Source organism: Bacillus rossius, chromosome 12, assembly GCF_032445375.1.
Source record: "Bacillus rossius redtenbacheri isolate Brsri chromosome 12, Brsri_v3, whole genome shotgun sequence".
Taxonomy (NCBI): Eukaryota; Metazoa; Arthropoda; class Insecta; order Phasmatodea; family Bacillidae; genus Bacillus; species Bacillus rossius.
This window is the reverse complement of record NC_086339.1, coordinates 32,148,167-32,169,401: the sequence shown is the minus strand read 5'-3', so window position 1 is coordinate 32,169,401 and position 21,235 is coordinate 32,148,167. Positions and strand designations below refer to the sequence as shown.

The window sequence follows — 21,235 nt, the reverse complement described above, 5'->3', positions numbered from 1 at the left end:
AATTAATACATTTACTTTTATTTGCATTCATTAATTAAAATAATTTTATTGCTATTGAAATGTTGCGTGCGCCGTATTTATATTTACAAGTACAAAAACATTTTTGCTCCTACCAGGATCCGAACCGACATCCTTAATATTGGAAGTTTGCGACGCTGACCGCCAGGCCACGAGGCCATTTTTTAAATATAACAGTTTCAGATGCCGTATATATTTTAAAAAACTTTGTTCACGGTAGGGATATAATATTAACACGATCTTATAATAAATACGCATCCAAAATACACCAAACTTATTTATAATGTGTTGCAATATTTTTTAAAACATTGTGCAAAAGATCCCGGGTGTAATTTGAATTATTACGTGTAACTGTACAACACCATTGTTGGTTCAAAACGCATTTGAATATTCAACATTACTTTTAAATAACTGTACCGATTGTGCTGAAAATCGGTGGACGATCGTTAAATTACATAATATTAATAATCAAACGACGAAAATATGATTGAAAAGTCAAATCGATGGTTGTTCCAATCGAGTGGAAGAGAGATGCCACACATGCGTACAATGAGCAAACAGGACACACCCGTAGTGGGACATCCGTAGTGGGACACTTTTTCGTGCGTGCAGCCGGCGTTCATCGATTTATTAGACGTTGTCACGTCAAAAAGAATCAGATTCGTTTTGTATTGCAATATGTTTTCCCTCGTTGTCCCTGTTAAATGTGGGACAAGTTTCTTTCTCTAATAGGAGCTAATAACGAAAGACATGTTGCAAATTCGGACAAAGTGTATTGATGCTTATCAAGCATTCTCAAATTTTTCCGCAATAGATCATCTCTAGAAATTATTTGGGCTATGTATTCAAGATCATTGTTAGGTTTTAATGTAATGCTTTATTCCTGCAAAAAAATAGCGTACGAAAACAAAAAAAAAAGTCTGTTTGACGTTTTTAGTCATTTAGTGTATTTTAAACTTTTTTTTTTGTTGCGCACTTGTAAACTCATAATGATTACTTAAAATATTACCAGCTGTATCTCTGCACATGCTTTTATGTTCTTATATCTCGTAACATCAGAGCGATTTACATTTTTGCTCACAAAATATACAGAATAACACACTATCTCACAGGAAATATATTTTTTTTTAATTTTTGGTAATGTTAAAAAAACCACCACGAAAACTGTCATAATTTTTAGTGCTATTATCTTTAAAGTGCTATCTTTTAGTGCTAGTTGTATGAAAGAATAATATTAATATTCCTACTATGTTAGGTAAAGAACAGTTTGATTAAAAATTTTAAAATTTGAAAGTTACGCAATGCTTGCTAGAGAAAAGTATAAACCTACTAAAATTATCCTGCTATAGTTTGATATAATGTGTATATATTAGTTGGAAAAGTTTGTTTTGTAGAATTTTTTTTCCATCAATGATAGTTCGCTGAACAAGCGACAGGCAGTGTCGGATCCAGGGGGGGGGGGGCACCAGGGGCAAGTGCCCCCCCCCCCCCCCGAAAAACCAGTTGTCTGCTACATTAATATTGCCGACAAAAATGATTGTTTCTGAAACCAATAAAATATTTTAATATAATTAATAAATTTCTTGCAGAATCATAAAATCTGGTGGTTGGATGTTATGTGTAGTGTGAGTAGATTAAATACAAATTTAGTAATTATAATACATTTTTTCTCTGGCTATTCTGAAATCCTAGAGTGCCCCATGCGAGGTGAACCTCTGGATCCGCCACTGGCGACAGGGATGTTTTCTGTAGATGGCGCGCACGCTTTTGTTCTTCGGTCCACTGTACACGGAATGAAGCGGAGGCTGATGAAGAAGGGTGTGGGGTGTTTCCTCCCCTCCCCTCCATCACACGAGAGGCTATGACGTCATCACCCACTTCCCCCCTCGTGTGTCCTGTGTGTGAGTGCGCGGATGCCCGTAGGGAGGAAGAGCGGTTGGGGAGAATAAGGGGAGGCGTTGTTTGGGAAACTTGTCGACCCAGGAATAAACGCGGGGGTAATTGAATCGCCCGGTCGGAAGGGCGGACTTGGTCTACCTCTCCCCTCACCAAAGAGTTTTCACCTTCATGCGTTGCGACGCGTGCGACGCCGCCAGGCGACTGACGATTTTCTTTTTTGAGATGAAACTTCCTCAGAGCAGGCAGGGCAGGTCGGGAGACGATTGACTCGTCAGAGAGTAACGGAAAGTGCAGCGGTCGTGAGTGGTGGCGGTCGATGGCTAGCGTTTGGCCGGGCGCGCACAGGATCAGACGGGTACCAGGCACAAGACCGAAAGTCATAAGACCGAAATTTCGGTCTTGTGCCTTTCGGTCTAGTGCCTGACGCCACAGTTAAGAAATATTCTTAGCGAGAGAAATATTCCATTTTTCGGTCTTGTGCCTTTCGGTCTTGTGCCTTTCGGTCTAGTGATTTTCGGTCTACTGCCGCGTCCCCGATCAGACGCGACACGGCGCGACCCCACACGATGCCGTGCGACAGCTTACCGTTCTTCCGTTACGTTACTTCTTTCACGTTATTGAAACCAAAAAGTTGTGATATTTTCAAAGATGGATTACATAAAATAGGTCTTTCCTGCACTAACTATACCAATCGATCTACATCCTTCTCCATAATCAGAAAAAAAATCATTTAAAATCCTTTACTAGTGAATATTTACACAAATTAAACTAACGAAAAAACAGTATTTAATTAGTCAGCTGTAGTGTAAATAAGGGTATGCACACTGCGGTATGCCTTTGTTCACGATCTTTTTGTTTGATAGTCGCGCATGCGCAGAGCACTGCAGACTCAGACTGTCTGCGCGCGACTAAGTTGCGAGCAGTCATTCGGTGTTGTCGCCTCGTGTCTGATCGCGACACTTCTGTGGCGTCGTGCCGCGTCTTGATTGTGTGTGCATTGCTTGTTTGTAAATACGTGGAAGTCAACTATACTGTCGGAAGAAATGTTCACGTTGCCTGGCCTTAGTGAAGCGGCGCTACAGCGCTGTATATCCCTTGATGTAAGCTTTTGGACATACGCCATTGCTAAGCACATGTATGTGTAGAAGCAAACTACAAAAAAACTCAAAAGACAAAAACACAAATTAAGCAAAAAATTGCTGTTGTCAACAGGATATAAACACCACATAATATTCCATTACAGGAATATGGTCAACAAACAAAGAAAAACAAAGAAAAATGGACTAAGAGAACGAAAAAAAACCCCACAAATGAGGGAAGCACAAAAATATTGAACCAAAATAAAAATCAGCACAACAGTTGAAACGAGACAAAAACACGATAAAACGACAAGACGAAACAAACACAATAGCTGCATATCCCGTTACGCCGCTGACACACTCGTGCTGCTGAATGCCACTCCTCGTGGACACAGATCCTGCTTGAAACACTCGGGCCGTCTCCCAGCGCACGTTTGAAGACTTGATGTTGTTCAGTGCGTTATTGCGTACTTTGTGGTTTTGTTTTCTCGTTCAAGTGGATTATTGAAGAGTGAAGTTTGACTTCAAAGTAACATGTGGGGTGGTAGGGTGGCCACGACCCCCTTCTCCTCCTTATACCTCTTTGCCACGTGAGCACACGCCTGGACCATCATCTTCTGTCGCGTACTTATCCTCTTAATGCATGTCATATGGCACCTCGCGTGACTGAGCCCAGGGTTTTCCCCTGTGCCCGTGCAGGTTTAACCTGGGCCCAACTTTACTAACAGTTCAGAATTAAGATAGGGGAGTTAGTCATGATATCAATCACTGAGATGACTGGCCAGTCCCCGAGTAAAACACACGATGCTTGCTACCCTTCCTGCACGGTTGAAACCCCCCGTGATATGGCGTATGGGCTTCGGCCTGAGACGCACTTTGAGTCTTCCCTAGCCCAGACCCCTCCTAACCCAGAACAGAGAACATTTAGAATAAGTTCTGCAGAGCGATGAGAGACTGCTGGCCGCCGGCGCAATTAAACCCCATTCTGCATTTGGGGAATAGACACATAACTCTGTACGGCTCTATCGACTTATCCTTTAGATACGTTGAGTTAACGCGAAAATATTTTTCTCCAAGATATCATATAATCAAAAAATTCTCCCTGTTATGATTGGAAGATTTTTTTAATTGGCCTATTTCTTTTAGAGGAATACCACCGACGCTCTGTACTGCAGAAGGCTTAGCGTTTCCTCGTTGATTGAGCTACAAGCTTCCTTCGCCGATTGGCTCACGGGCGGAAGGGGGGCGTGGCCTCTCGTTTTCACGGGCTCTGACCGTACAGAATCACCATCATCATCATCGCCTTTTGCAGTCACAGCAATAAACTGCGTGGGGGAAAACACTACGTAGAATCCACCCAACTCCTGCGAAGTAAATAATGGTGGTAGTAAACACGCCACGAAAATATGGCGGTTGCAGGACTTAAATTAAACCTAACCTAGACGCTCAGTGTTGTATCTCAATTACTTTATCTATTATTTACAATTAAAAAAAAAAAAGGTTACTCAGCCCCGACTTCGAAGACGTATTTTCAGCCAGCCTTGAAATACGTTGGACCATGAAGTCGTGCAGATGTTTACGACTTACTTTGCCCTGATGAAACCTGCGGCCGCAGGTTTGCTGGTGGTATCGAGAAGCTGAGTCTGGCCCAGAGTGAAGGAAACGTGCGGAACAATTAACTGAGGCTCTGGCCGCCGGCTGTTCCCCCCCTCGAAGCTCGCTCGATATGCGGGAGTGGTGGGTGGGAAGGGGGGAGAGGGAGGAGTGACGTCACGGCTCGGCGCATGCGCGTCTCCTCGGAGCGGCGCGAGCGCCGAGTCGGTCGTCAGTCCTCGGCCGACAGCGGCGCCGCCATGTCGTGAGGACGTAAGAGGCCGGTAGGGAGGAGGGGTTGGGACGCCATGACGTGAGGGGTGATGCTGTGGTCGACCAGTGCGCTCGGCCAGGAGCTGTGCCGCGCCGTGCTGCCCGCGGCGGCGCCGGCCCCGCCCCCCGCCGCCCCCAGGCGCCGCGACGCGCACCGGAGGCGGGGGCTGCTGCTGCTGCCCTGCCCGTGCACCGGCGCGCCGCTCGCGAGGCCGGCGCGCCCCAAGACCCAGTGGTACGTCAAGGTACGTCCGCGGTCCGCGCGCATTCTGTAGGGGCCTCTTGGAAGGGCAGCCCTTCAGGATATCTTTAACAGTGGTGTTTTTGAAATGTCTGAATTGTTGCCCCTTGGAAGGGCAGCCCATCAGGATTTTTCTGACAGTGGTGTTTTTGAAAGGTTGTCTGAATTGTTGCCCCTTGGATGGGCAGCCCTTCAGGATTTTTCTGACAGGGGTTAGTTTGTAAAGTGACCTAACCTAACCTAACCTAACCTAACCTAACCTAAACTAACCACTGTCAGAAAAATCCTGAAGGGCTGCCCATCCAAGGGGCAACAATTCAGACAACCTTTCAAAAACACTACTGTCAGTAAAATCCTGATGGGCTGCCCTTCCAAGGGGCAAGTTTTCAGGATTATTTAAACACTTAAAGAAACATGTTTTCAGAAATTGGATGGGCTGCCCTTCCAGTCGCTGTACAAACAAACCATTGCTCCCCCTTCTGTAGTCCGACACCAGATGAGCCGCTACGCTGTCGACCTTGGCCGCCAAGTCCTATTACTGCTTTACCAGTTAGAGTGTATCGCTACTGTCGGTTTTCATCTCAGTTCCCGTTAAAACTGTAATGTCATTCGATAATCCGGTAGCATCGCTAATTAATACGGCAAGCCGTGGTCCCGAACTTGCCGGATTAAATACTTTTTTTTTTTGCAGACGCGATGTCTGTGGTATAATTTTATGGCGCAAACAACTTTCAGATTGACGCACAGAACAGAACATAAGAGATGGAATATCTCGGTTGAGTTCGTTAATGGGCAGAAAATCGGACAAAAGTGTTATTAATGGGAAAGTGATGAAATATAAAAATCTGGAAATTCACTGTAACTATCTATGTATTTTGCATTCTCTTAAAGGCGGTTTTACCTCCTTAATGGTAACCAAATACGTTTCTTTGAAATTTTTTTTATAACATTTAACATTTCTCCTAAGAGTGGGAAAAATAGGAGATAATTCCGATGCGTTGGATAGGGATAAGGAACCATCGCTGCATTTGGTTGGAGTGTTGGCGGGAAACCATGGATCACGTTTGAATCATTGCGCTGTGGTCTAAGAAGACACTAGTAATGTACGTTTGATGTGAGGCATCATCATGCTTCGGAAAGGGTGAAAGAAAATTAGTATATTTTACAATATGGATTCATAAAAACATTGAGAGGTGAGATGTGAAGATAGCTTGAGAAAGTCAGAAATTATTAAATAACATAAATACGCTCATCACTGACTCACTGACTGACTCACTGACTGACTCTGATATGCTGTATGAATTCTGTTTTCATGCGCTTACAGTGTAACATTTCCTTTGCTCTTTGCATTTTTCAGTGATTGTTATATTCATAATTTTTCAACGGATGCCTTAGGCGTCTTGCACATAACTAGTAAAATATATATTATTAGACAGAGGTGCCCACCCCCCCAAACACTATGACTCACCCCCCCCCCCCCAACCAAATGATGCCCCCCCCCTCCCGAAATTTTTTATGCCATTTTCTCAATTATTTACTCAATTATATTATAATATTAGACTTTTTTAGTATTATATTTTGTCACATTTAATTAAAACTGATTTTCTAATAATAATTTAGGTCATATCAGGTAATATTTCCATCCTGAACCGACAGATGCCAAACTGCTTTTGTTGAGGAAAGTGCGGGGTTGCCAATTTGATTTACAAGATCCCTTTCAACTATTAAAGCACCAGAAACGTATTTTCACATTAGAAGCTATAATTATGTAAATAATATATACATTTTTCTCGTCTTTTAACACCCCCCCCCCCCCCTGAAATTTTAATGACGCAGTCTGCGTCGTTACCCCCCCCCCCTTGTGGGCACCCCTGTATTAGAGAAACAGGTAAAGATATATGAACTGCTTTGAAAATCTTTTAATAAAACACTTTGTACCGGAAAGAGCACGCAAGCAATGTCCGATTAGAAGAATAAAAAGTGTTATTAAACAGCGTAAACGTGAACAAACGTAAAGAAACCAATCTTTTTGCTGGAGATACGTAAAAGGTAGATCTGCTGACATGATAACAGTGATGATGGAAAACCGAGATCAGAATGGCTGGGATTCCTACTAGTGCAGTGTCTTACCACTGCCCCAGTGATCGCTTTGTTTACTAAGCCGGGTGGATCTAGCGATTTGAGCTCTATGTCTAAAGATGCATTGACTGTGGAGAAAAACCCAAACTAGTATGACTGGAAACATGTGAAATGTGCTGAAGGAGAATTGAGAGAAAAAAAATATATATATCATGGCCTGCAAGGAGAGGAAAGTACATTGTAGCGGTTCACGGTTGACGTTATTGAACTTCATATATATCACAACAAAAGAAACCTTAACAACTAGTGATTTTTGAAGAAGCTAAGCCTATATTGCTATGGGTTACATTTTTTTTTGATGACTACATGCCCAAAACTCCTCAATTATGAAATTAATGAAAAGAATATCCAGTTCAATAATGAAGTACTGTAAAAAAAAACCAGTGCATTATTATGTATTCCCGGTACCTTGAAATATCAGTGCGGTGACGAGGACATACGGTGTTACGTGTTACACCAGCTGGCTTGGCTTAGCGCCGACTCGAAACTCCCTGTCGCTATGACGTGAGTTGTTTACACTTTGATAACGCGATTAAAGGTCGGTGTGTTTTCAACCTGCAGCAAGGCGCCGAAACACACGGAGTGCACAACCGAATAGACTTTTCTAAAGAGCACATAAATTAAAAATAAAATAGTATACTGTATGAGTCAGACTTAGACCAAAAAACTGCGGCTGCAGGTTTATCATTAAAAAAAATTTCTGAAAACATAATATACCTATGGTCGAAAAGTGGTACACAGCAAAAAAAAAAAAAAAAAAAAAAAAAATGTTCCTTTACAAAAGATTCCTTTCGAAACCAATAGCCAAGAAGTAGTTTGTTATACTACAAGAAAGATATTGTAACTTTGTACAACACATGGCTATGGTTATTTTTTGCATATACTCGTATTAAATACGTTTTTTTTCGAGATAATATTGAGTATTTATTACGATAATTAGTGCTAATTTTGTATTGTAATTCATGTTTAATTCAAGCATATGTTTTTTTCAAACCATGGAAAAGATAATCGAATATTCAATAATTGGACTATATTTTGATTTTTTATGCATATTTATGTGCGCAGTTAATACTGGAAAGCTTTTCATTGAATGGTTTACAAATAATTTTAACTATTGGAGTTTTATCTATTGGAGTCCCGGGTAAGAATTTGAACCCAGTATATTACTACGAACACTATTTTATAGTGATACAGTTTTTTTCCATTTAAATATACTAATTTACAAATATCTAAAGTTTTATATCAATACTTGTGTTAAGAGGCCGTGTCAGTAAATGTTTATTTCCAATATTCTGCTCTAGAAGTTCTCTCTTTTAACAGTGAGATTTAGTGGCTTTTTCAACCGAAGGAACTGTAGCCGCAGCGCGTGATAAAGCTACTATACCCTTATCACAGGATTAGTGGGAAGGTTGACAGCTCGAGTTTACTCGACGAAAAATGTATCTGGTTCCTCGACAATCTGAGAGGATGACAATCTGACCGGCGGCTCACTAGGAAATTGCAGATGCAGGGATTCAGAATCAAGAAACCTCACTTTAACAAATGTAGTATGAGTCGTATCTAAAACTAAAACTAAAAATTTTAATACTTTAAACGTATCGGAATACAATTAATCTTCAAACATGTGGTAATTATTCTTTATCTGGATGTAATAGTCCGTGAAAAATAATGTTAGTTGACATTAAAAAGTATACGAAATTCATCATGTAACGTTTTAAAAGGATAATAACATAAATGCATCACACACAATCTAAATACAATCTCACTTAAGTCAGACTACCTAATTTTTTACAATGCACCATCATACAGTTTAACAGAGGTAGGTGAACCTCTTATCGACGTTGTTTCAAAGAATTTAAATTTACAAATATTACTATTTATCTTAATACGATATGTAGCCTACCTTTATGAATACGAACATACAAAAAAAATATTGAATTTATCACATTACACAAGACTAAAACACTAACAAAACTTAATTTTATACATTGCTGTAGCATATTAGAAGACGAAATAACTCACAAGACTAACATTAAGAGGGCTGCATTACAAATTTACTTTACAGAGAAGAAAATATCCTTTCAAGATATTTCATTACCTCATTCATTACATAATACTGCCGTTGATGTGATCGTAGATATAAAGTATTTAAAAAATATATTCCATTATGTTTATGTAAATATTTTGAAAACGTTATTGCTTAAAGATGCTCATTATTTAAATAATAACGAATCTTTTACTTTTATGTACTGAACAAACAAAATACTTATAAGTTAATAAGAATAAGCTTAGTTGAGTAACATCTTCAATTTGTATTGAATTCAATGTACATATCGAAAATCATGTACAATGAATGCAACAGATTGAATTCAATAAATATTTGATCTTGTGAAACGGCCATAATATTGATGTAGAATAATTATAGATGCTCACATGCATCGTGAGAGTCCGTATAAAGCCTATTACAATTCTATAAGTATACATTAAAATGCTTTTAAAATATACATGTGTAATATAATTAAAACTTGTTTAAGTAAGATCATCACAAAAAAAATGAAAATCCTTCAACAGTAAGTGATGTTTTATAAGATTTTAACAAAACACATCTTACAATAAGAGAATACTAATCATACCACATAATTCAACACAAAATATACATTCCAGTAGGCGCTACGTAAAAACAACTTCTATTTTTATGCTGATTACTCTGCATTGTTTTATATATATATCATTATTTCTAACTTTTAATATTCTCTACACATTAACTGAAATTACTTATTTACAGAGTCTTAGCTAATGTTGGTCTGTACCACATACAGTTCGTACGATATCTCTACGCAAAACACATACAGTTCATTATTAGTAATATCAATTATATTTCATGAACATAATGAAATTAGTATAGGCCCTAGGTTGTTCACTGTTAATTGAGTACTTCTGAAGTATTTTCATTGTGAGTTAACATACATACCAAATGCCATTCTTCCAGTAAAGTTACAAAGAAGACAAGAAGATAATATAAATATGTATGTAGTACCATATTTTAAACTCCTATTAAATGAATAATAACTCAATCTCTATTCTGGACTATTAAGTAATAATTTTTATTACTGTTATTTATAACTTAAATAAAATGACAACTAACAAATTAGTAAAAAATAGAATTACGTGCGATATAGTGTGACATTTGTACTTGGACGGCAAACGAATATAATAAAATGTCTATGACAATGTTAACTTTACTCATTATTATGGAAAGAAACAAAATGGGCAGATAAGCATATTCTACGCTGACATTTAAAAATGCTCAATTCAAAATGAACATTCCCTAGCAAGAAAATTTATTTTATATCACCACAAAAAATCAAACTGCGGCGTCATTTTCCCGATGACAAACAAAAAAGTTGTATGGTCGCGAATAATACATTCGTATAGCGTCACATCAGCGGAATATTCCCTTGGCATAAATGTGTGAAGTCTGTGGCACTTATGGAGAAGTAAACCTTCGCTCGAACACAAAAACAAATGAACGAACAGCTTTTTTTTTTTGATAAGATGTGCAATCGGAGACCCCTGGGGTGGTTGAAGAGTGTCAGGTCCGTCGCCAGACCAGATAGTAAAAGCTCAGGGGCTGAGGATAGAAAAGGCATATCTCCAAATTATTAAGTATAAATGTTGTCATGTAATTGTTAAAGACTTGATTACACCCAGGTTTATAAACCCATCATGATCATGAAGACACTGATCGGAAGGTAATGTGCAATACATTTCAATGGCGTTTTCAGTTTTTGCTAAATAATTATAAATATAAGCAAAATTTCAATGTATCTGGACAAATCAAAATATTGATAATATTATTTTCATCACAGAAATAATATATGATATGATAACTAAATTTGAAAAAAGCGGTTATGTTAAATGTATTGTATACTTTCAGTAGGCAAAATTTCCGGCCCCTACCTCTTATAGACTTTGAGAAAAACTGCCTTTTAAAATAACATTGATATAGAAAGGAGCGCAAATTTGTGACACGGCCTCTTAAGTGGAATATAAAAGTATTATCGGGCCCAGGCTTCAAGGCTGAGAAGCCGAGGAGTCGACTGCCATTTGGATTGTGATGTCACGACGGCCATCTTGGACTCAAAATTCCTCAAAAAGATTTAGAATTCCTAGAAATTTCCCTATTTCGAGGGAAAAAAATTCCCGGTTTGAGGGAGAATTTCCCATTTTATTCCTCAAAAATTAAAAATTTCGGAGTTCTAAAAACTACAAAAGACTTTTTCCTTAGAAAGAACCATAATCCCCCAAAGAAGCTTAAATTCCCCGACGCAAAGCCGCCCCTAAGCCACCGAGGTCATGACCTTGACTTTGACCATAAATATGTATTCTTTAATTTTTGACCAAAAATTCCGAAATCATTCCAAAGAAATTTAAAAATATTGCTTACTTCAAATGTTTAGTTACTTTATCGATTTTGGTCCTCGGTTAGATTCCCGGAAAGAGTAAACATATACGTTATTAAAAATATATTAAAAAAATTCTTAATACAAGTTTTTAAAAAATAATAAAAATATCTTACGTCACACCCACCATCTTAAATTATGATGTTACAGTTTCAATTTTCGTTTCGGCCTTAATTTTTTTGCTAGAATATCAGACAACAATTTTAAATTCATAAAAATTTTTACTATCAAATTTAAATAAAATAATTATTTTAAACACCGTTGCACTTTTTGGTACGCCCGCCATCTTAGATATGTATAATGTCATCGTTGCTCGTTTAGTTGCGGACGCCATCTTGGATTCTAAATCTTTGCAATTTTCGTTATGGCCGCCATCTTGAAAATCCATAATTTATGCTAGGAAATCGGGGAAAATTTTTAAATTTATGAAAAAATAATAATTTATATATAACACTACGCCATCGTTGATTGTGATGTCACGACCGCCATCATGAAAATCCGTAATTAATTAGCTAGAAAATTGGGGGAAAATTTATAACTTATAAAAATCAATTAATCAAATTTTAATAAAATGGTATTAAAACACGCACTTACATCATGGAGTCCTCGGTTCGAACCCAGTGAGGGCCAAAAAAAAGCGACAGATCCTTCCTCCTATGAAGCCGCCGGCAAACTGAACTCCCAACACTAATGCCAGGGTACATAAATATCACCAGCTAGTATGAACATCACGTCTGCCATCTTGTTTTCGTATGCTAGAGTGTGTTACTGCCATGTTAGTTTAATTTTTACCTGCTAGAGTGTAGTAATTATTTATTATTACTGTGGTGCCCGCCATCTTGAAATTTGGACATCATCTTGTAAATTCATAATTTTTAACTATAAATTCTTGATAAAATTCCAAAAATAATTTTTAAAAATCTGCAATTAATATACTATTTTATCGATCAATTCGAACCCCTGTTCGATACTTGATAGATTCAGAAAATAATTTTAGTTTAAAAATACTTTTATTTAATAAAATATGGTGGAAAGTCTTAAAAGCAGCTTAGTTTCCTAGCCAATCAGCCAGTAGCAATTCGATGAGGACATATTGACCACCATCTTGAAAATTCGTAATAACTTAGAAATTCGGACAAAATTCCAAAATTCATCGAAAAAATCACTCATTAATATAATAATATATTCGATAGATATCCGTCATTGGTTCGATAACTCATTAATAAATAAAATATTTTAGACAGAAAAAACTTATTTCCAACAGTCATTGGCTCCAAAAGTCAATGACTGTTGGAGCAATTGGAGCATTGGAGCAATTAGAGATTTCGAGCTCTTGGATTAACGGCCAGGCGGGTGGGAATAGCGCCGAAAAATCGATGCGTGCGAGATGGGATCATCGGCCGGGGGAAGAGCAGCGCCGACAAACAGATGCGTGCGAGATGGGATCATCGGCCGGCGGAAGAACAGCGCCGACAAACAGATGCGTGCGAGATGGGATCATCGGCCGGGGGAAGAGCAGCACCGACAAACAGATGCGTGCGAGATGGGATCATCGGCCGGGGGAAGAGCAGCACCGACAAACAGATGCGTGCGAGATGGGATCATCGGCCGGAGGTAGAGCAGTGCCGACAAACAGATGCGTGCGAGATGGGATCATCGGCCGGGGGAAGAGCAGCACCGACAAACAGATGCGTGCGAGATGGGATCATCGGCCGGGGGAAGAGCAGCGCCGACAAACAGATGCGTGCGAGATGGGATCATCGGCCGGGGGAAGAGCAGCGCCGACAAACAGATGCGTGCGAGATGGGATCATCGGCCGGGGGAAGAACAGCGCCGACAAACAGATGCGTGCGAGATGGGATCATCGGCCGGGGGAAGAGCAGCGCCGACAAACAGATGCGTGCGAGATGGGATCATCGGCCGGCGGAAGAACAGCGCCGACAAACAGATGCGTGCGAGATGGGATCATCGGCCGGGGGAAGAGCAGCGCCGACAAACAGATGCGTGCGAGATGGGATCATCGGCCGGGGGAAGAACAGCGCCGACAAACAGATGCGTGCGAGATGGGATCATCGGCCGGGGGAAGAGCAGCACCGACAAACAGATGCGTGCGAGATGGGATCATCGGCCGGAGGAAGAGCAGTGCCGACAAACAGATGCGTGCGAGATGGGATCATCGGCCGGGGGAAGAGCAGCACCGACAAACAGATGCGTGCGAGATGGGATCATCGGCCGGCGGAAGAACAGCGCCGACAAACAGATGCGTGCGAGATGGGATCATCGGCCGGGGGAAGAGCAGCACCGACAAACAGATGCGTGCGAGATGGGATCATCGGCCGGAGGAAGAGCAGCGCCGACAAACAGATGCGTGCGAGATGGGATCATCGGCCGGGGGAAGAGCAGCGCCGACAAACAGATGCGTGCGAGATGGGATCATCGGCCGGAGGAAGAGCAGCGCCGACAAACAGATGCGTGCGAGATGGGATCATCGGCCGGGGGAAGAGCAGCGCCGACAAACAGATGCGTGCGAGATGGGATCATCGGCCGGGGGAAGAGCAGCGCCGACAAACAGATGCGTGCGAGATGGGATCATCGGCCGGGGGAAGAGCAGCGCCGACAAACAGATGCGTGCGAGATGGGATCATCGGCCGGGGGAAGAGCAGCGCCGACAAACAGATGCGTGCGAGATGGGATCATCGGCCGGGGGAAGAGCAGCACCGACAAACAGATGCGTGCGAGTTGGGATCATCGGCCGGGGGAAGAGCAGCGCCGACAAACAGATGCGTGCGAGATGGGATCATCGTCCGGGGTAAGAGCAGCGCCGACAAACAGATGCGTGCGAGATGGGATCATCGTCCGGGGGAAGAGCAGCGCCGACAAACAGATGCGTGCGAGGTGGGATCATCGGCCGGGGGAAGAGCAGCACCGACAAACAGATGCGTGCGAGTTGGGATCATCGGCCGGGGGAAGAGCAGCGCCGACAAACAGATGCGTGCGAGATGGGATCATCGTCCGGGGTAAGAGCAGCGCTGACAAACAGATGCGTGCGAGATGGGATCATCGTCCGGGGGAAGAGCAGCGCCGACCAATCGATGCGTGCGAGATGGGTCGGCGCCTCGGCGCCTCGACGTCTATTCCGGGAAGCCGTGGCGTCCTGCCCTGCCCCTCGATCAGCCGATAACACTCGCCGCCTCCGAGAGATATCAACCTCGCGCAGGCTTTACTACTCGTTTAGGTGGTGGCGAGTTGAACAGTCATCATGCCCTCCAGTCACCGGTAGATATATATCGAATATCACGTTTGTGTTTGCAACCGGCTACGAAAAAAATTCTAAAACTAGATTTTCAAACAATTTTTCAATAACGCACATATGTTATTTAAAAAAAAAATACTTTTAATTTTTAATGACAAAGATATTTACTTATTTGACACAAAAACTTCAAATTTTATTCACTTCTATCAGTATTTCGGCAGGAATAATATACTATCTCCTAAAAAAAAACAATATATTTTTTTAAGAGAACTGCTAATGAATTTTAAATAGTGTCTTACCTATATACTTAACTACTCTCTACCCGAAATATGTGAATGTTTTGACATATCGTGGATCTTAAATGTTTTTTTGCCAACAGAAGGAACGTCTAACGGTGGACAAGTTTATTGTTAATGTGGATTTCGCCCTAAAGTGAACATTGGTCTTACGCCTCCGAGGTGCTGAAATTTTATTCTGTAATTAAATATTTCGAATTTTTCTATTTATTGTAGTTTTCTGTAAAGATATCAGATAGTTAGTACAGAGCGATTTAGATTCGTATAGCTGTGAAACCAATTATAGTTAATAAAATAAGGTATTTGAGATCAAATTTTTATTTTAATGTTTAATTTTTAATGGAAATATAAAAACAACATGGCGATATCGATTTGTTTTCCACCTTTGGGGTTGGGCATCCTGGCGCCTGAGGACCTTCGCAGGGAAGAGACGTTGGTAGGATTTCCATCCGCCCCTTCGACGCGATTGGTCCAGCCGGAGAACCTAAATCCTTATGGCTCCAGGCCGTTCACCCATTGGTCTTTGGTTCGACGTAATCTTTAAAGCTGGGTTAGCAATTAAAAAAAAAAAAATTCCAGTACAAAGCTGGCCAGGCACCCGACTTGGCACACGACCTGTGCGAAACCTTATCACAGTTGAAATATTACTGTTAATTTTAGCTAATGAAATTTTGCGATTTATCCGACATCTTGTGACTTTTGACCAGCAGTTTTTGAACACAGTTTTTCAACACATAAATTAAATTTTGGTTGCCTACAATTATTAGTCAACTATAATTCTAACCACCAAACAATTTTTAATTTTTACATTTACTGTTAGTGATTTTTCTAAATAATCACATTAATTTATTTTTAAGCAGGAATCACCTTATCATTGTAATATCTCGACGTTTTATGGCCACACTATGACTGATAAATATAAAAAGTTTTCAATTCCATCAAAATGGCACCCTGCTTTTCTCTCATTGGATGTTGAACCATGCGCCCGTAACAGAAATTAAACATATTATTTCCCCTCCCATGAAACGACCGTCGTACGCGCTGCTGTGAATCAGTAGGTTCGAAAACACGGCTGTCAAGTGTTGTGCACACGACAGTGTTGATGTTATTTATTCAAACTAAGAACAAAACCCGTATTGCCCAGGCCAACACATCTCACTTCCCTCCGTTGCCTAACCAAACATTTTTGACCTGATGATCAAGACAGTGTAGGTCTGCTCAAGAGCAGGTTGGGCTGCGGTGGAATAGCCCTGTTTGAGACAGGCTGTACCACTGAACAGTCAGTCGCGAGGTTTCTGCCAAGGCCGACCCAGTCGTTAAAAGGAGGGGTAAGCTTCCCCCCCCCTCCGGGGCACAGTATCCTATCACGGGCGCCTGAGTCATCCGCCCTGCGTCAGCACGCCCAGGCGTCGTCACTTCGCCTGTCTCAGTCACGCATTATCATACACCAGAGAGTCAGACTTCTGGGTACCCATTCTCAGACTACATCAGAGAGACAGGCTTCCGGGTACCTATTCTCATACACCAGAGAAACAGGCCTCAGGGTACCCATTCTCATACACCAGAGAAACAGGCCTCAGGGTACTCATTCTCAGACTACACAAGAGAGTTGGGCTTCCGGGTACTCATTCTCATACACCAGAGAGACAGGCTTCAGAGTACTCATTCTCAAACCACACCAGAGAGTCGGGATTCCGGGTACTCATTCTCATACACCAGAGAGACAGGCTTCAAGGTACCAATTCTCAAACACCAGAAAGACAGACTTCCGGGTACCCATTCTCATACACCAGAGAGTCAGACTTCTGGGTACCCATTCTTAGACTACATCAGAGAGACAGGCTTCCGGGTACCTATTCTCATACACCAGAGAAACAGGCCTCAGGGTACTCATTCTCAGACTACACAAGAGAGTTGGGCTTCCGGGTACTCATTCTCATACACCAGAGAGACAGGCTTCAGAGTACTCATTCTCAAACCACACCAGAGAGTCGGGATTCCGGGTACTCATTCTCATACACCAGAGAGACAGGCTTCAAGGTACCAATTCTCAAACACCAGAAAGACAGACTTCCGGGTACCCATTCTCATACACCAGAGAGACAGGCTTCAGAGTACTCATTCTCAAACCACACCAGAGAGTCGGGATTCCGGGTACTCATTCTCATACACCAGAGAGACAGGCTTCAAGGTACCAATTCTCAAACACCAGAAAGACAGACTTCCGGGTACCCATTCTCATACACCAGAGAGACAGGCTTCAGAGTACTCATTCTCAAACCACACCAGAGAGTCGGGATTCCGGGTACTCATTCTCATACACCAGAGAGACAGGCTTCAAGGTACCAATTCTCAAACACCAGAGAGACAGGCTTCAAGGTACCAATTCTCAAACACCAGAGAGACAGGCTTCAGAGTACTCATTCTCAGACTACACCAGAGAGTCAGGCTTCCGGGTACCCATTCTCATACACCAAACAGACAGGCTTTTGGGTACTTATTCTCAGACCACACCAGAGAGTCCGGCTTCTGGGTACTCTTTCTCACACCACTCCAGAGAGTTGATACTATAAGGAGCAGCGTAGGGATCGCTTGCGCTTGAAAAAAAAATATTTGTGAAACGGGGATGATAAACATAATACTAATGGTAATTTTTTTTTACATTATTATGTTTTCCGCTAATTTAATGTAAACAGGCCCAGACCACCTAGTGATTTCGAACTTACAGTTTAACACTGCATACACGTCATTGGATTATTATTGACCAGAGTGTATTGCTGAAAGGAAACAGAAAATGATCGACTAGAGAAACATTCTTTTTTGATGTGGTTCCTCACCAGTTCAGTTATTATTTTTCCCCGCCCCCGCTCCCGCCCCCGCCCCCGCCCCCGCCCATTGTAACAACCCGAACTAAACCCTCGGGCCGCAGATTTTATAGGTGACTCCTGAGGGAGTTCAACAGATTTTCCCGCAGCCCAACGGTGAAACGGGCAATTATTCCAAGTTCAGAAAGAAACGTAGTGATTGCTGTGAGCTTGTGGATTTTCTCCATGCACTCCCGACTCCCCTGCCATTGAATTCCGTTACTCCTGCATTGTAATGACCTCTATATATACTAAACGTTAAACTATTTATTCGCTATTCTCTGTCCGTTAAAATCATCAGTAATATTAAGAGAAAACTCGATAAAGTATTTGGTTGATTATATATATATATATATATATATATATATATATATATAACTAATTCCTTGTGTGTGTGTGTGTGTGTATTTTACTGCCGCTGAACGCGAGTATGTTTTCGTTAGCTTGTCGAATAGCGATTACTTTGAACTAATAAAAAAACTCATCGATTCGTTTATTTAAAGTTCTTCAAACGAGCTGTGTTCCAAAAGTTGTTTATTTTATTTAAAATTAACGATTCAGTAAAAACAATACATTTTTTTAAAGAGAAATTGTTTTTTTACAATAGGTAGAGTAATATCAGTATCACAGATTAAGATTAACGGAAGTTAATAATGCGTGTAACCTATTTAACGTATGTAACGAATATTTATCAATGTCGCGTTTTTTTTTAAAGTTTTAATTGCAACATATTTTACAGCCGGTTACAGATGGCATACGTTTGCATACTTTTGCATACTTTGGCAAACATTCGTAATTTTCACAGATCTTAATTCGCAACTCGAAACTCTGAGGCTGGATACGGCGCGGCGTTAGCAATGGAATTGTGACAAAATTGTATAGACGTTTACAATGTGTTATGTAAAATATTTTAGCTATCGTAAACCCATAAATTCGTTCTTATATTCCATTGAAGACATGGACAGACACTAGTTTCAAATAGTAGAGTACCTTAAAAATTTCCTATCTCTCTGTGAAGTTTTGCTTCTAACGCGTGAGGCGGCCAAGAAACCGTGTCTTTTTTTTTTCAAATCTATTTCGTCTACTGTTTTGCATCTTTCATCGGACAGCAAATAAACAACCATCGAGAAGAGTAACCAAGCGTTATTTTTGGCGAACTATACATGGTTAGAAATTACATTAAATTTACGGTCTCTGATAACTGGATTTTCATAGAAACAACGCAATAATTCTGCGATCCCTATTAAACAGGTTAAACACGAGGAACAAAAGTAATTTTGATACGAACGTACAACAGGTTCAACAGGCATGTGATAGGAATAAGGGTGTTTTTTCTGTGAACTTAAACTTGGAGACGATTCTTATTAGTTTATGTTAAAAGTAAGTAAATTTAATAGCCGCAGATTTTTTTTTTTCGAAGATGCGCGTGATTTACGGTTGTCCCTGGATAATTTGTACCCATCAGTTCTTCGCTAATTGAATGTGAGAATTTTGAACCGCGTAACTGGGTTTGGGTGGGTTTTTGTATAGCAGCTAGTGAATTAGCGGGAGAGTTGCTGGGGAACTCTCGCAGTACACAGAAAATAATTTTCTGCACTTTCATGAAAGATTACTTTGGAAAAAAACTCCAAGAAATAGTTTGTAATACTACAATAGGATAGATATTGTATCTTTGTACAACACATGGCTATCGTTATTTTTGCTCATATGAAATAGGTTTTTCGATATAATACCGCGTATTTCTTGCGAAAATAGGCGCATAATTTAAAATTTTAATTGATGTGTTGTTCAAGTATAATTTTTTTGTAAACCATGAAAAAAATAAAAATTGTACTGTATTTTTTGTTTTTCAGTGCTTATTAATATGCGCAGTTATTGCTGGAAAGCTATGTAGGGAACGGTTGGAGGTACTGGGATAACACAAGCCAGAAATGCCCGGGTAAGAATCCGAATCCAGTGTTACTGCGAACACTATTTTCTAGTGATAGAGCTGTGTTCATGTAAATATATAAATATACAAACATCTGTAATTTTACATGAATATATCTGTACCATTTACAAAAAAAAATTGGTTGTCTGTAAAGTCAGTTTTGGACGATAGTTTAACGTGACAACGTCATAACAAAACATTTGATGAAATGATTGCATACTTTTATGAAAAAAATTCAAACAATTTTATTGAATTATCACTATTTTGTATGGATACAAAGAATGAATGAAATGAAATCTACAATTTAATTGATGAATTTACTTTTATTTGCACTCATTAATTCAAATATGTTTATTCCTTGAACGAAGATATTATTTTAACTATAACTTTTATACATGTTTGCTATTTAACTTCTTCCAATCTGTGTTATTCTGTTAAGGATAGGATGATGATAGGAAAAGTAGGAAACGAATGGGAGTGTTTGAATTTTAATGTGCCTCGAAAAAGTCAAATCGATGGTTTTTCCAATCGAGTGGAAGAGAGATAGATGCGGCGCAAACGTACAATGAGCGTAACGAGACACAGCGTAACGGGACAATGTGCGTAACGGGACACTTTTTCGTGAGTGCAGCTGGCGTTCATCGATTTATTAGACATCACGTAAAAAAAAATATATATATATATATATATCAGCGTACGATGACAGTTCGAGCGATGCGGATCCCGTAAAACCAGCCGTGTACATGTTGTGACCCCCCCCCCCCCCCCCTTTTTACGACTACTCAGTGACTGGCGGTTGTGGGTTGATAGCGGAGACTCGCTCCGCCGATAACACGTACCGCAGTCCGTGATTACGAACCAACATGCGGAGTGCATTTCCTTGTAACACACGTCACTCCGTGAGCCACGGCGTAAATCGACGACGTCAAAGAGCAAGCGACCACTAAATAGTTTACGTATATGATATATAAACTACATTAACAATTAGAAATGACTTATTTGGTTTCACAGATATTTTAAATATTTACTGTCAGAATTTTTACTTTTTTTTTGTCAGTCATTTGAGGTTTTCGCTGTTTTGTTTCACGATTTAACATTTATTTTCGTCGTCAGTTTTTGTCAAAAAGAGGTGCATTACCGTTGCTCTTATGGAGCCATTGGTTAACAAAATAAAACTACTACATTAC

The 21,235-nt window shown here is 40.4% G+C and overlaps 1 protein-coding gene and 1 long non-coding RNA gene across 8 annotated transcripts in view; one reads left to right on the top strand and one right to left on the bottom strand.

Moving 5' to 3' along the window:
* LOC134537804 (uncharacterized) overlaps window positions 1-4,698 on the bottom strand; it is a 108,147-nt gene extending 103,449 nt beyond the window's left edge. Inside the window, exon 1 of the long non-coding RNA XR_010076046.1 lies at window positions 4,584-4,698. This is a non-coding gene — a long non-coding RNA (uncharacterized LOC134537804). The remainder of the gene's footprint in view (window positions 1-4,583) is intronic.
* The window catches only part of LOC134537803 (ral guanine nucleotide dissociation stimulator-like 1), a 227,102-nt gene that overhangs the window by 130,759 nt on the left and 75,108 nt on the right, over window positions 1-21,235 (top strand). For 3 of the 7 annotated variants that reach the window (XM_063378613.1, XM_063378614.1, XM_063378611.1), the window contains exon 1: window positions 4,837-5,107. The exons of the other annotated variants lie outside the window; for them this stretch is intronic. In XM_063378613.1, coding sequence (XP_063234683.1) covers window positions 4,913-5,107 — 195 coding nt within the window. In that variant the 5' untranslated portion in view covers window positions 4,837-4,912. Of the gene's footprint in view, window positions 1-4,836; window positions 5,108-21,235 lie in introns of those variants that run through there. 7 annotated transcript variants of the gene reach the window in all.